Source organism: Myotis nattereri (assembly GCF_964212035.1).
Source record: "Myotis nattereri genome assembly, chromosome: 10".
NCBI classification, from domain to species: Eukaryota; Metazoa; Chordata; class Mammalia; order Chiroptera; family Vespertilionidae; genus Myotis; species Myotis nattereri.
Window position 1 is genome coordinate 40,295,189 of NC_138085.1, and position 13,462 is coordinate 40,308,650.

A 13,462-nucleotide genomic window follows, 5' to 3' on the forward strand; every position below is an offset into this window, starting at 1 on the left:
AGGACGGAGAGCAGAGTCTATGAAGTGGGGGGTGGGGGTTCAAGGGGGTCACTTTGACAGGGAGAAAGCCCTCCCACCTCAGCAGGGGAGGCAGATGCAGTTGGGGTGGGGTTCAGGGGTGGAGAGGTTAAGGAAGTTGTTCTGATAGCTTCTGGTCTGTATTCTCATGTCTGAGCAGAGAGGGAGCAAGAGGGTGGGGAAAGGGAAGGTCAGAAGTGTGAGGACTGTGGAGAAGCTTCTAGGCCAGGGGTCCTCAAACTATGGCCCGCGGGCCACATGCATTACAAATATTGTATTTGTTCCCGTTTTGTTTTTTTACTTCAAAATAAGATATGTGCAGTGTGCATAGGAATTTGTTCATAGTTTTTTTTTTAAGCTATAGTCCGGCCCTCCAACGGTCTGAGGGACAGTGAACTGGCCCCCTGTTTAAAAAGTTTGAGGACCCCTGTTCTAGGCGTTCAGAGAGTTAGTGGGAGAGACAGCTGACCAAGGAAGTCAGAGAGCCTGATGGCAGTGCAGGTGGGGGGGCGGGGGGGAGGCCTATAGCTCTGTCAGCAGAGGGGAAGCTGAGGGGGGACACAGGCCTATGGCTGTGGGTGGGGCCTGTCCACCCAGAGGTGCTGGGGACCAGCTCCGGGCACCACAGGGCTCTCTCAGAGGGTTTCATCCAGCTGGGTGGGGCCTGAGGGAGGTTGGTAAGAGGTCGGGAGAAGCGGTGGGCTCTGGCATCTCAGCGGGTGGAGGGGAAGGTGGGCAAGCAAGCTGATGGGAAAGCAAGGTGTGAGGCGGTCAAGAGTGGACGGGGAGTGTGGAGTCACTGAGCTCAGGCAGATGGAGGCTGTGGCTGGAGACGGGCACTTCTGAAGCTGCTGTTGCGGGACTCACCCTGCTCTATCCTCCAGAAACAGCGGGAGGGTATCGGTGCCCAGAGGGAAGTCGGGGAAGGTGAAAATTCGGGTCCTGGTATTAGACCTGGCCTGTGAGGACTGGGACCAAGGGTCTTAGAGCAGGAGTTGGTGACCCAGCCTGTAGGCCCTGCAGTCCTAGGAGAGTGAGAACTGAGCCCCCAGAGTTTTAAAAGGAAGCTATGAGGTGATGAGGCTCCTTTCTTGGGGGCCCCCGGGATGGCAAGCCTAGTGTGTGATCTGTGCCAGCAGGGCCCAGCCTTGTCATGAAGCCAGGGACACCCCTCCCGTCTCCTTTCCCCCTCCCCTCTGGAAGCTGCACAGCTATTACCTGATGCTTGGGGCCTCCACATGGAGCCCAGGGCTGCAGGTTGTCTGGAAGGTCTAAAGATGGAGGGAGGGCACTTCTCGAGGCCGTGGCATCCCCCTCCTGGAGGGCCGGACCGGGCAGTCCCCGAAGCCGCTGCATCTCTCTGTATAGTTGGGCTGAATCTGCGGTTCTAGACGAGGGTCCAGGTGCCCCATGTGCTTGAAGGCACCGCTGTGGTCAGATGTTCCAAGCAGCCCTCACAGCCCCCCCTGTCTGCACCGGGGAGGTACCCAGGGCCGACAAACCCAAGGTACAGGATCCGAGACTGTGCCTGTGGAAAGGACTTGAAAGGTCCTGGTTTACCATCCTGCTGACTCTGCTGGGGGCAGGAGGCCCAGAGCAGCCCCGGGACCAGCCCAAAGTCACAGAAGTCAGGGCTGACATGGAGGAACCCCAGAGGCCACTCCCAGGCCAGAGCTCCCAGGAAGGGCTGCACCTGCTTGTCCTGTGGGATTTCCTCTCCTCGCTCAGCCACCTGACCAGCCTGCGAGCAGTGAGAGAGGCGGAGCTGGGGGCTGCCCTACAGCGGGGAGGCATCAGGAGGCTGTGGGTCCTGATGGGTGTTCCTCTGGGGCAGGGAAGGGGGAGATGGCAGGAGACAGCCTCGGTGAGCAGTGCTGGCCTCACAGAGGTTCCATGTCCGGGCGCAGGCTCCTCTGGTCCCCCAGGCCCGCCTCAATAGGCAGAGTTCTCTGGGAGTCTCATTGCAGCCCCGGCTTCTTTCTCTAGACTGGGAAGAATGTAGTCTTTGCACAATAAGGCTGTTCCCTGGGAAAGCGGGGTAGGGATGTGATTTTTCAGCGCCCCCTCCTCACCTGAATCAACCCCAACAGGATGCAGGTAGGCCTGGGCATTATGGGGTGTTTTGAGACCTGTCTGTGACCGACAGCGCCAAGGCCATCAGCCAGTTGGCTGAGAGGACCTGGTCCCCCCCCCCCCCCACTCATCCTCCCAATTAATTCTCTCTAACAAGGCGCTGCCTCTGCCATAGGGGGATCATGTCTCACATCCCAGAAGCCAGTGGGACTTGCCACAATAAGTCTGGACTTGCTTGGGCTGACCCAACCTTGCCAAGAGCCACCAAGGTTGTCAACAGGAGTAATCGCTGGAACACTAATGAATTAATTAGGGAACTTGGAAATTGCACTTAGGAGCTGGTTCCTAGCCTGGCTAAGGCGGCCTTGGTGTGTGGTGTTTGGCTTTCAACCCTCTAACCCAGGGGTGGGCAAACTTTTTGACTCGAGGGCCACAGTGTGTTCTTAAACTGGACCGGAGGGCCGGAACAAAAGCATGGATGGAGTGTTTGTGTGAACTCATATAAATTCAAAGTAAACATCATTACATAAAAGGGTACGGTCTTTTTTTTTTTTTTAGTTTTATTCATTTCAAACGGGCCGGATCCGGCCCGCGGGCCGTAGTTTGCCCACGGCTGCATCCCCAGAGGCTGAGAGAAGAACTTCCATCACCGGGCGAGAGTCTTGTCTGGCCTTTTCAAATCAGTATTTCTGCCTATTGAAATGGTGCTAAATTTTTAAATGAAAATAGCAAATAATAATAATAATAGCTACCATTTACTAATCATCTACTATGCCAGGCAGCATGCCGGGAACCTCTGCATGTCTTGCTGTGTTCCATCTCCCTAATGCCCTTGAAGGATGTTACCTAGACAGTTCGATGTGTGCATCTCGGCCTCTGGGGAGAGATGTTGGCTGGAGACACAGAACTTTAGGTGCCTGGGGGGAACTGAAGTTGAGGAAGGGGTGAGGTCACTGTGGGGAGAAAAGGCATCCAGAGCAGCCAGGGGCAGAGGGGGACTCTCTATGGGGTGGCTTCATTGATGCTGAGGACAAGGGTATGTCAAGGAAGAGGGCGCTCTCTGCAAGAGGGCTGCTGCAGAAGGGACTAGAAGCCGACGAGACTTGGAAACGGGGTGATGGTCTAGACTAGGCGGTGTAGGAGGCAAATGGTAGTCAAGCTTCTCTGTTTAGAGCAGTTGGCTCGGGGCTGAGAAACCACTGGAGAGCAGCAAAGGAAGTTTTATTCACTGGGTGTTCGGTTGAGGGTTGGGAGCCTGGAGAGAGGACAATGATGGGGTGCCTGGGTCCAGCATGTAGAGGGGTCTGGTTGGCTGTGGTGGAGACATAGGGGTCCAGAATGTGACAGTCCTATGAGGTCGGTACCATTGGCTTACAAATGACGAAACCGAGGCGTCCCAAGGTTAAGTTCCTTGTCCAAGGTCCAAAGTTGGTAGTGATGGAGTGAGCTCTGGACCCACGGAAGGATTCTGTTACCCTCCCCTGCCCACCCCACCTCACTATGAAACGAGAAGACCAAGTCCGAGACCCAGATGACTCCCCTTCCACAGCCCTCCCAGCCTTCATGGGGAACCCATGGCCGTGTTCTCAGGGACCTTCTGGGGTAGCTATTCTCTGACCCAGGGCTGCGGGCTTGCCTGGCAGGCTAGCAGGCGGGGCAGGAACCTCCTCAGGAACCTGAGCACGAGAACAGGGGCACAAGGCTTGGCCTCCCTCCCGGGCCCCAGCCGTGTGGCCGTGCAGGGAGTATGGGTCTGCCCTGGCGGACCCTGTGACCTGCAGATAAGGCTATGGGGCATTGGCCAAGGCTAGCTCAGCCAGGCCATGCCCAGGCATCAACGGGCCCATCACACCCAGAGTCTGTTCCCCCATCATAGACACTGGGTTGCTTTCCCCTTCTTCCTGGAACTGGGAGGGCCCTGTCAGAGCCCCCAGCCTCAGGGAGCCTCTATTCTGTGGGGCAGACAGAAACCCAATAAACAAGAAACGTTAAGGCCAGGCAGGTTGTGGAGGCCTCGGTGACATGGTAGGTCCTGATTTGTGATGGCCTTTCTGGCCCTGCCCTCACTGGGAATTGAGGCTCTTGTGTTCTAGGCCAGTGATGGCGAACCTTTTGAGCTCGATGGGTCAGCATTTTGAAAAACCCTAACTTAACTCTGGTGCCGTGTCACATATAGAAATTTTTTGATATTTGCAACCATAGTAAAACAAAGACTTATATTTTTGATATTTATTTTGTACATTTAAATGCCACTTAACAAAGAAAAATCAACCAAAAAAAATGAGTTCGCGTGTCACCTCTGACACGCGTGTCATAGGTTCGCCATCACTGTATCTAGGCAAATGTGGTCATTTGAAAAAGAGTGTCAGTTCTCAGCCTTAGGGACACCCTCTGTATTGAGGGAGTGAGAAAGGAACTGAGGAGGGAGATGGGACGCTGGAAACACACGGCACCAGAGTACACGTGCGAGGTAAGACAGATCCTGGTGAGCTCATCAGGGAGGACTTCCTGGAGGAGGAATCATTGCTAGAATAGTGTGACACAACACACATGCACACATGCTGGTGACTTGGGTCCCTCAAGGGAGATGTTCCAGTCTCTGGGCCCGCGGGCTTTGCTGCCAAAAGAGGCTGGACCAGGGAATGGGGACTGTCCCTCCAACTCTGAGAGCCAGTGCTCCCTACCTGGGGGCGCATCTAATCCTGTTTCATGAACCTCCTGTCTCCCCAGAGCAAGAAGCAGTACCTTGGCCAAGGCCCCCTCCCGCATCCCTGCCTAGCTCTGTTTCTGTCCGTCTTTGTGCCTCTTTCTCCCCTCCTGGGAGCTCAGGGGCTGGGGAAGGGGGCTGCACATACAAGCCGGAGCCATTGTTCAACAATCTGTTTTTGTCTTCATCTTGTTGGCAGGCGGCAGGAGAGGAGCAAAAGGTTAATGAGGCACTGTGCAGCGGGATTACCGCGTGAACGGCGAGCGGCGGGCGGCCGAGCCAGCCGTGTGACAGGGAACTAATTAGGAGCAGTTTAACAGGAGGAAAAAGTGAAATCTCCTCTTCACCAACTGTCAATAATTAGCGGATTTGGTGAGGTTGAAATATGTCCACAGGAAAAGGTGGGGCTCTTCTGTGGAGGAGTGAGGCTCGGGGGAGGGGGGCCCCCGGTGGGACTGTCCTGACCCTGAGGTTGGGGTTGCCCCGTGTCCCCCAGGCCTGCCCCCCTAGGGCTGGCCTCTCTTAGCTCTGTGATCGTGGTCTTGACTTCCAAGACCTCAGTTTCCCCAGCCAGAAGATAAGGTGCTGGAACTCACTTTCTTCCTGGCTCTGTCCTGGAAGTGAAGCTTGGAGACCGGGTCCTGGTCCTGGAGGGGGGACTGCTGACAGTGGGCTGTGTGGCCTTTCGTCCGACGCTGACACTCGGTGTCTTGTCTGAGAGCCGCCTTCTGGGGCCCGGCGTGGCTGGAGAATGTGCCGAATTATGAATGGGCAGAGCCTAGCCTTTCTCAATACACCACTCACTGGGCTTCCCGAGACCTCCAACCAGCACTAGGGGCTGGGGCGGGGCACAGAAGAGGGGGCCGTGTGCCTCTGGCTGGGCTGCGGGTGGAGGGGGCCTAGGCTGCTCTGTAGGGCTGTGGGCTGTCCGAGGGAGTGTGTCTCTCTCTTCCCCCGCATCAGCGCTGCAGGAGCCCAGTGGGGCCAAGGAGTCAGGTTCGCTGGCAGCCAGGATTGTATCCTGTTGGGCCTGTTTGCCCTGTGTTTGTGGGTTTGTTGGCTCCTGCCCTTTGGCCTTCCCTGACACCTCAGCGGGGGACCCCTCCCCACTCTCCCTCTGCCCCTCCAGCTCCTGCCAAACACCTTGACTGGAAGAAAAGACATCATCAGAGCCCCCAGGGCTTCCTGCTCAGAGCTCCATGGCAGCCCTGTTAACCCCCCACCCCTCCCTCTCAGCCTGGCCCCTCCTCACCGCAACCCCAGAGGGTCCAGGGCACTAGAAGCATGTTCTGAGGACGGCTCAGGCCCACTGTACAGCCTCCTACCATTCACAAGCCACATCTTGCCCTGGCCCCAGAGGGTGGCTTAGAGTCCAGGCCCATGTGGTACATGGGATACCTGAGGGTCAGGCTCAGCCACCCCCTTCTCCCTCCTTATCCCTACTCCTCCTTTCTCCCCCTCCAGCTTTCCGAGTTAAGAAACAAAGAGGCATGGAGTCCCTGTACAGGAAAAGGATATGGATACTCCAGTGGGTACCAGAATCTCTACCATCTCTCTTCCCTTGGTGGTTTTGATGAACCAACTTGGCTGGGAGCTGTGACCCACCCAGAAGCAAATGGTTGCCTCTCTGACTCTGGAAAAGCATGTGAACTCCCAACCAAGAGTTGGGAATGAGCTCAGGTCTTCATTCAAGCTGTTCTATAAGTGACCCCTCCTCCAGGAAGTCCTCCCAGATGAGCTCCACCATGATTTGTTTGACCTCACACATGTAGACTCTGGTGCTGTGTGTTTCCTGTGTCCCATCTCTCTTTTATGTCCCATCTCACTTTCTCCTTCCCTTAACACACAGGGTGTCCCTAAGGCTGAGAACTGGCACTCTTTATCAACACCTAATGCCAAGCATGGGTCCTCTGGGCTCACCTTGACCTTGTTGGTTCCTACTTCTCCTGCTCCTCAGGGCTGATGTGAGGCCAGAGACAATGCCCAGGGGACATTGTGTTTTTCCTGAGCCCACAGGTGTTCACCATCTCCCAGAGTAGGGGCCTCCTCCCCTCCAATCTCAAATCCATCTCCTACTTTGCATAGCGATGTTTGTTTGGGGTTTTTCTCGTTTACTGGTTTAATCAGTCCTTCCTGAACTCCAAAGTGGGCTATTTTTGCCATCAGAAATCTGCTGCCTCCCCGCCCGCTGCTTTCTTGGAGTTTGCCTACAGGACCCCCCAGGAGGATGGATGGGAATGGCAAAGCTGCTTGGAGCCCAGGAACGCCAACGCCACCTGTCATATTGCCTGTTCCCCGCACCCCCAACCCACACCTGCGCGTGCATACAGGCACACGCTTGAACATGCACACACATGCCCCTGTGACAGGCCTCAGCAAGGCTGCCTCTCCGCCTGTCCCTCCTGGTTTTTTCTAGGACCTTCTAGAACGCCTAGATGAATTCAGGACAGGGCAGGAGGAAGCTTGGTTGTGCAAAGCTTCTATTGAGAAGATTAAAAGCACCGATATGTGCGAAGTGCTTAACCTTGTGAGCCATGAGGAGATGCAGGTGGCAGGATTGGGCCTGGGCACGGGGATAGCCACAGGGCCCTGCCTTCCTTACGTCGTATCCCATAGGCTTTCTAAGTCTCCGAAGGGCTCTCCCATCCGTTTCTTGATTTATCCTCATCCCAAACCCAAGGGTAGAAAATCTTCCCACTGCACATATGAAAACACTGAGGCCCTTAGGACAGAAAATGATTCTGGAATTGGTCCACCAGAGGGCACTCAGGAACAAAGCTCCGAAATGGGAGGGGGTGCGGGAGGGAGGGAGGGAGGGCGTCTGAGCACCCACTGGGAGGGAAAAGATAAGACAGGATTCCTGCGCTTCGAGAGCTTGGTTCAATGTGATTCAGCTTCTATGGAGGACCTATAGTGACAAGGCACAGGAATGCTGAGCTGCCTCGAGTGGCTCACACTGGGCTGAGGTGGGGGACTGCTGTGTTCACATATGGTTAGTGTACAAATTGGCCTACGACTGGAGATGTGATGGAGATGGAAATAAGTGCCAGGGGTACCAGGGGTGGCAGCATGGATTTGGTCTGAGAAGATCAGGGGAGGCTTCCTGGAGGAGGCAGCCTTAAAAGATTAGGACATAGCTGGACTCAGGCCTCGAAGCCTAAACATACAATGTATTGGAAATAGAGAGAAGCCAGTGAGTGATGAACCTGAAGAAGGTTCCAGAAGGCCTTGAGCGTCCAGCCAAGAAGGCTCACATTCACTGGGAAGTCAATGGGAGCCCAGAGCCAGCACTAGAGGCCTGACAGAGGGTCTAAGGCTCAGGCCTCAGCTACTCCTCCGCCCCAGCCTAACACCCCTACAAACCCATCAGGATAACTTCCCCAAAGGTGGGGCCTGGATGTGTGTGTCTGAGCAAGATCCGAGGTCCGCCCTACCCTGGTGAGAAGGGATGGGATGTGGCTGCCCAGCAGGCAAGTTGGTTCCAGGCCTGGCAGAGGCCTCAGGCACACAGGGCCAGCCAGGTGCCAGGGTCAGTCAGGTTCCAGCCTGGGCATTGGACCCCGTGTCAATGTTGTCGCCACCTGTGGACCCTCGGAGGCCCAAACCCTTGGCCAGGAGCAGGAGGCAGCTTTGAACAATGTCACAGGGTCACGCTGAACACCCCAGCCCCCAGCCCTGTGCCTTTGAAAAGGAGGCAGAAAAGCCACCAGAAAAAAGGCCAGGAGGAGGAAGTGCTTTGTAGTAGGTAAAAGCCCCTGAGAATGGGGCACAGGCTGCGGATCCAGTTTCCTGTTTATGTCTCGGCACCTTAGCTCCAGGTTCAAATATGTAAACTATCTGCTGGCCGCTGGCTGCAGGTGTGTGTGCTCCGAGGCTGCAGAGGCAGAGGGTGGCCCCAAATGCATTCCTGACTCTGGCCCCCCACCCAAGATGCGCCAGGGGACAGAGGCAAATAGCTCAGGGTTAACCCTTCCCCTGCCACACAGGAAGGCTGCCGGGCTGCTCTAGGGGACTCTGGGGCCAGCTGGGCCTTGGGGAGGGGGGTGCTGCGGGATACAGGATGTGGTGCTTTATGTCTGCTACCTCTGATCTTAGTTGCAACCAGTGGTCTGGAGGTAGCAGCTGCGAGGGGCAGCAGGGCCTGGCTGGGTCTAGACGAGAGTTGGGGCTCTGATATGGGGCGGGGGGGCGGGGGGGGGGGGAGGGTGGTGATCTGGAGTGAGGGAGCAGGTTCCGGCTCAGAGTCCCGGAATGCTAGCAGGGCAACAATGCTTATGTCGTGGCAGGGTGGGCATGTTCCCAGCAGACCCACGTCTTCATGGCACCCCCGTTCTGAGGCTGGGGGTTCCATCAGCCAGTGCTGATGCATAACTTCAGCTTTCTTGCTGGTGCCTGCGGCCCCCACCCTCCAGGGCTCTGGCTCCCCATCCCAGGCACTCCCTTCCCTCAAGGGCCCCTGCTGACTGGCCAGCAGGTGTCTGGGGAGGGGTCCACCAGATGAACAGAGGGGCCCTAAGGTGCCGCCTGCCCCCACCTGGCAGCCTGGGACTAGATCTTCTCCCTGTGGCCACTTTTCTCCTTGTCACCCTCTTCCCAGAGGTGGCCCCTCGGAGCTCTTCTGTGGTCAGAACCAAGGCCCTGTCCTGGGGCTCCAGCTTTTACTCAGCTGGTGCTGCTGGCCCTGCCTTGCTGTGCCCACTGCTCCCACTGGGCCCGGCACCTCCCTCCCACCACACCTGCCTGGGAGCCACTGTAGCCACATGCCGTTCATTGTACTTCCGACGTGGCACATACGGCCGGCTTCTGCGTCTTACCCACCAGTCCCCCAAACGGCAGGGGACTCCAAGAGCACAGCACAACTCTCTGTCCCTGCCTCGGGGACTCCGGAGGGGGTAGGGCAGCGGCAGGGTGCTCCACTGCCCTCACCCAGGTCCTGAATCACATTTATTTACTAGCAGGGCCCGGGGTATGATTTCCATGGAGGACACAGCCCCCCATACCCAAGGCAGGTGATCTTCAAGGCAGGGTACAGCCCAGGCGCCCCTGCCCCAGCCTCCCTCGCTAGCCCAGCGCGGAGGAATCCTAGTGGTCCAGATGCATGAGACCTCAAGATGGGGGGCTATTGAGCCAACCCCCCACTGTGGCCAGAGAGCGGGAGGGGTCTTCACCAGTGGCCAGTGGAGTTGGCCCAGGACAGAAGTGAGAGGCTGTGCCTGGGCTCAGCACTGAGTGAAGGTCAGGACATCTGGACTCCAGGGGTCACCAAATCCCAGTGCCAAGACCACAGCCTCTCAGCCTGGTGTCTGTGGCACCCTCTGCCGTTGCTTCCACTCCTTGGGCTGGTCCCCTCAGGCCGCCATCACGGGCTTGTTCCCTACGCCCGCCCCTCAAATGTGCCTGTTCCCCAGGCCTGGCACCCTCCCCTGCCATCTGCTCTCCTGGGCAAGCTCCTCCACTCCGGGGGCTCCGGCTGTGCTCACATCCCGGCTCGTCCTCCTGCCCAGACCCCTGGCCAGAGCCCCAGAGCCGGGGACCTGCCTGCTTCTCCGGCCTGTCTGGCTGGGAGGCTCATCATGGCTGAACCTGAGCCCATCACCTCCCACCCTGACCCATCCCCCTCCCCCTCCCGTGTTCCCTGCCTCTGAGAACGGCACAGCCAGCCACCCAGCTCCTGAGTTAGAATTAGGAATCATCCAACGCACAGTCATTCTCGACACCTCCCTCTTACCCCCACACGGGATTGGTCATCAACTCCTATGGGTTTCATCTTCGGAAAGGATCCCCGCGGGCGCTCTTCTCTCAGCCACGGTGGCAGCGTCTTAGGGCAGGGCCCGGCACCTCTCGGATTCCCACAGCTGCCGCCCACTCCTCCGGTCTGTCCCCCACACCCTCCGCCACCAGGGAGACCTTTCTAAAGGGGAGCTCCCCCTGCCCAGACTCTTCCCCGCTGCCTGGTTGCCCTCAGATGAAATGCTGACACCTCCGCCTGGCCTGGGCTTCGAGCGCCTGCCTGTCCCAGCCCCACCTCCATTTCTTGCCACATACCCCACATGCCCAACACTGCCCACAGCCAGCAGGCCATGCTGGCCCAGGAGTGCTTTTCCTTCTCCCAGCAGGTTTTTCTTGCCCTCTGGTCAAAATGCTCCCTTCTCCTCCTGGCCCACCTCCTCTGAGAAGTCCTCCTTCCCTGCTCTTTCACTAGTCCATGCTGACTCCGCCCCCTCCCCAGTTTCCATGGCACTTTTCTCTCTGGGATCCATCTGCTTTCCTATCTGCTCCTCCCCTAGGCTTGGAGCTCCTCAAGGGCAAGGGGCTGATCTTCTCCATCTCTGTGTGCCCAGCCTTGGTGGATGGAGTTGGCAGCCATACACATCTGCTGGCTTGAAGGCTGATGGAGTTGAAATGTGAGAAAGAGCCGTGCATGCCAGCTCTGTCCCCAAGCCCCTGCTCCTGGGTGCCCCAGTCACCTCCCCCCAGGACCTTCCCACTGCCTGCATCTCGCCCCTGCGTCCCTCCCACCAGCTGCCCTCAGCACAGTGGGGAGCCTGGGGGGGCCTGGGGGGCCTGGGTCTGTGCCAGCCTCCACTGGGAGGGTCACCGGGCCAGCCCTCTCCAGCGAGTGAGCCGAGTGGCCGTGGCCCTGGCCCGTGGCCCTCCACTGTGGTGGTGAGCAGCAGCCTCTCCCTCCGATTTTCATGCGGGCCTTGGTGCTTCAGTGAAAGCCGGCATGGGAAGTTGCTAATAATGGCACTAAAATAAAATATGCTACATCTGTTATGGGTAGCAGAACAAAATTAGCTGCTCACACCTCTGACATCCAAGATGTCTTAACTTAAAATACTCCTTGGCTTACTTTACATCATTTACTGATTATATTTAAAAGAAATACAATTTTGCAATTACTGTTCTTTCCAGCGTGATATCTATGCATCATTTTCCTTTTATGTTTATATATTTCTCCTTCATTAGTGCAGTCTGAAGGGTGATTAGGATTCTTCAAACATTTTACAGAGGTTAAACGTTGATTAAGATTTAATTATTACTGTAAATAGCTTGGAATGACATATGGTGCAAAAGCCTGACATATGTGCATTTGAATAAATGAAGTGCTATTTCCCAGGATGCCTCAGTAGCTGTTTAACAGCTTTCCCGAAGGGTTATGTTACACCTCATGGTAAGATTGCTGGGATGTTATATTTTGTTGGTTTTTGCAGCTGAAAGCTAAGAACAGTTTTCCAGTTTTTTAAAAACATTGAATATTTTAAATACCTAAATTGTTTTGCACAAATTTTTGCTAATTTGTCTAACTAGGTTAAACATTTTCAAAAGCATTTAGATTTTTAAGCGTGGGCGCTGTGCATTGTGTCAGTGGCAGCGTGGGGACGAGGCGAGCGGGTGGAGTGGAGGGGACTCGGAGGCCAGCAGGGGTGGGGACGGGGAGGTGGTTTGAGGCGAGGGGGCGGGGAAGAGGCCCAGGCCTTGAGCCTAGCTCTTGTCTCTTTGGCCCTCTCAGATGGCCAGAGCCTGGGTATTGGGGTACCCGGGACTACAGGGGAAGGGTCCCCCTTCTCCAGAAACTGCTATGCCCACCACCCTAGTCCACATCAAGCCCCCTCTTGTCTGGCCTCTGACCTGCGCAGCCTGTGTTCCACCAAGGTCTTTGCAGCCAGCGCTGGTCTGTGGCACCCTGTGCCTGGGCCCCAGGGTCCTCCGGCCAGAGCACCTTTAGGTGGCAGCATGGCGGGCTGGATTGGGGCAGGGGTGGATTCAGTTCCGTTTTAGATAGGTTCCGTTAAGGTGCCCAGGAGACATCACAAGAATGCTCAGTAAGCAGTCTGTTGTGGGCCCAAGACTCGGGGGGAAATGTGGCTGGAGACTCCTCAAATCGGGGAGTCACAGAGAAGGCTGTGTGTGCAGGGAAGAGAGCCCTACCAGGGACCCTGAACAGTGTCCAGTGGATGTCACACACAAAAAAGGGGGGTTAGCGGTGACCTTGGAGAGAAAGATTTTTTGTGGAACGTGGTGGGGACGGAAGCCAGGTTTCCTGGGGGTTGAAAAGCCGGCGGGAGGTGAGGAGGTGGAGGCGGCTACGGCTGTAGGTAGTGCCTTAAAGGACTGTGGTTGCTGGGAGGAGAGACGCCGGCAGAAGCCACACTGTGACGTGGGGTTGAGGGGAGGTCTTTCTTAGACAGAAGGTGCTGGTCTGTGTGGAAATGCTGGAGGGCAGGAGTCAGCCAGAGAAAAGGTGGGGAAGCGGGAGGGCAGCCCAGGAGTGGGCTCCTGGAGGGGACGGGGGAGCTGGGCTTATGGGAACACCTCTGAGGGGAGGGTGGGGTAGCAGGAGGGCAGGTGTGGAGCAGCGTGTGGGCACCGATGGGAGATGGGACATGAATGGGTTCCTTCTGACGCCTTCTGTTGTTTTCCCTGAGGTAGTGAGGAGGCTCATCTGCTCAGGGCGAGGGGGAGCTGAGGATGAGGAGGCCTCTGTGGAGAATGGGAGAGCGAGGTGCCTGGCGATGTGGCCAGGGGGTGAGGGTGCTGCTGGCTACTGTGAGGATCCAGCCAAAGTCATGGACCCTGAATGTTGAATGTCTCCATTAGGTGGTCAGGTTCAAGTGGAGACAAGGAGACTGCATGATGGGTTTTCTCCAAAGCCAGTCAGGG

The 13,462-nt window shown here is 56.7% G+C and overlaps 1 protein-coding gene across 4 annotated transcripts in view; it reads left to right on the forward strand.

The window, feature by feature from the left end:
• Positions 1-13,462, forward strand: part of SFXN5 (sideroflexin 5) — a gene marked incomplete at both ends in the record, with an annotated part of 100,751 nt that overhangs the window by 83,323 nt on the left and 3,966 nt on the right. Inside the window, one exon of one of the 4 annotated variants that reach the window (XM_081101100.1) lies at positions 4,998-5,179. The exons of the other annotated variants lie outside the window; for them this stretch is intronic. Coding sequence (XP_080957226.1) covers positions 4,998-5,054 — 57 coding nt within the window. Of the gene's footprint in view, positions 1-4,997; positions 5,180-13,462 lie in introns of those variants that run through there. 4 annotated transcript variants of the gene reach the window in all.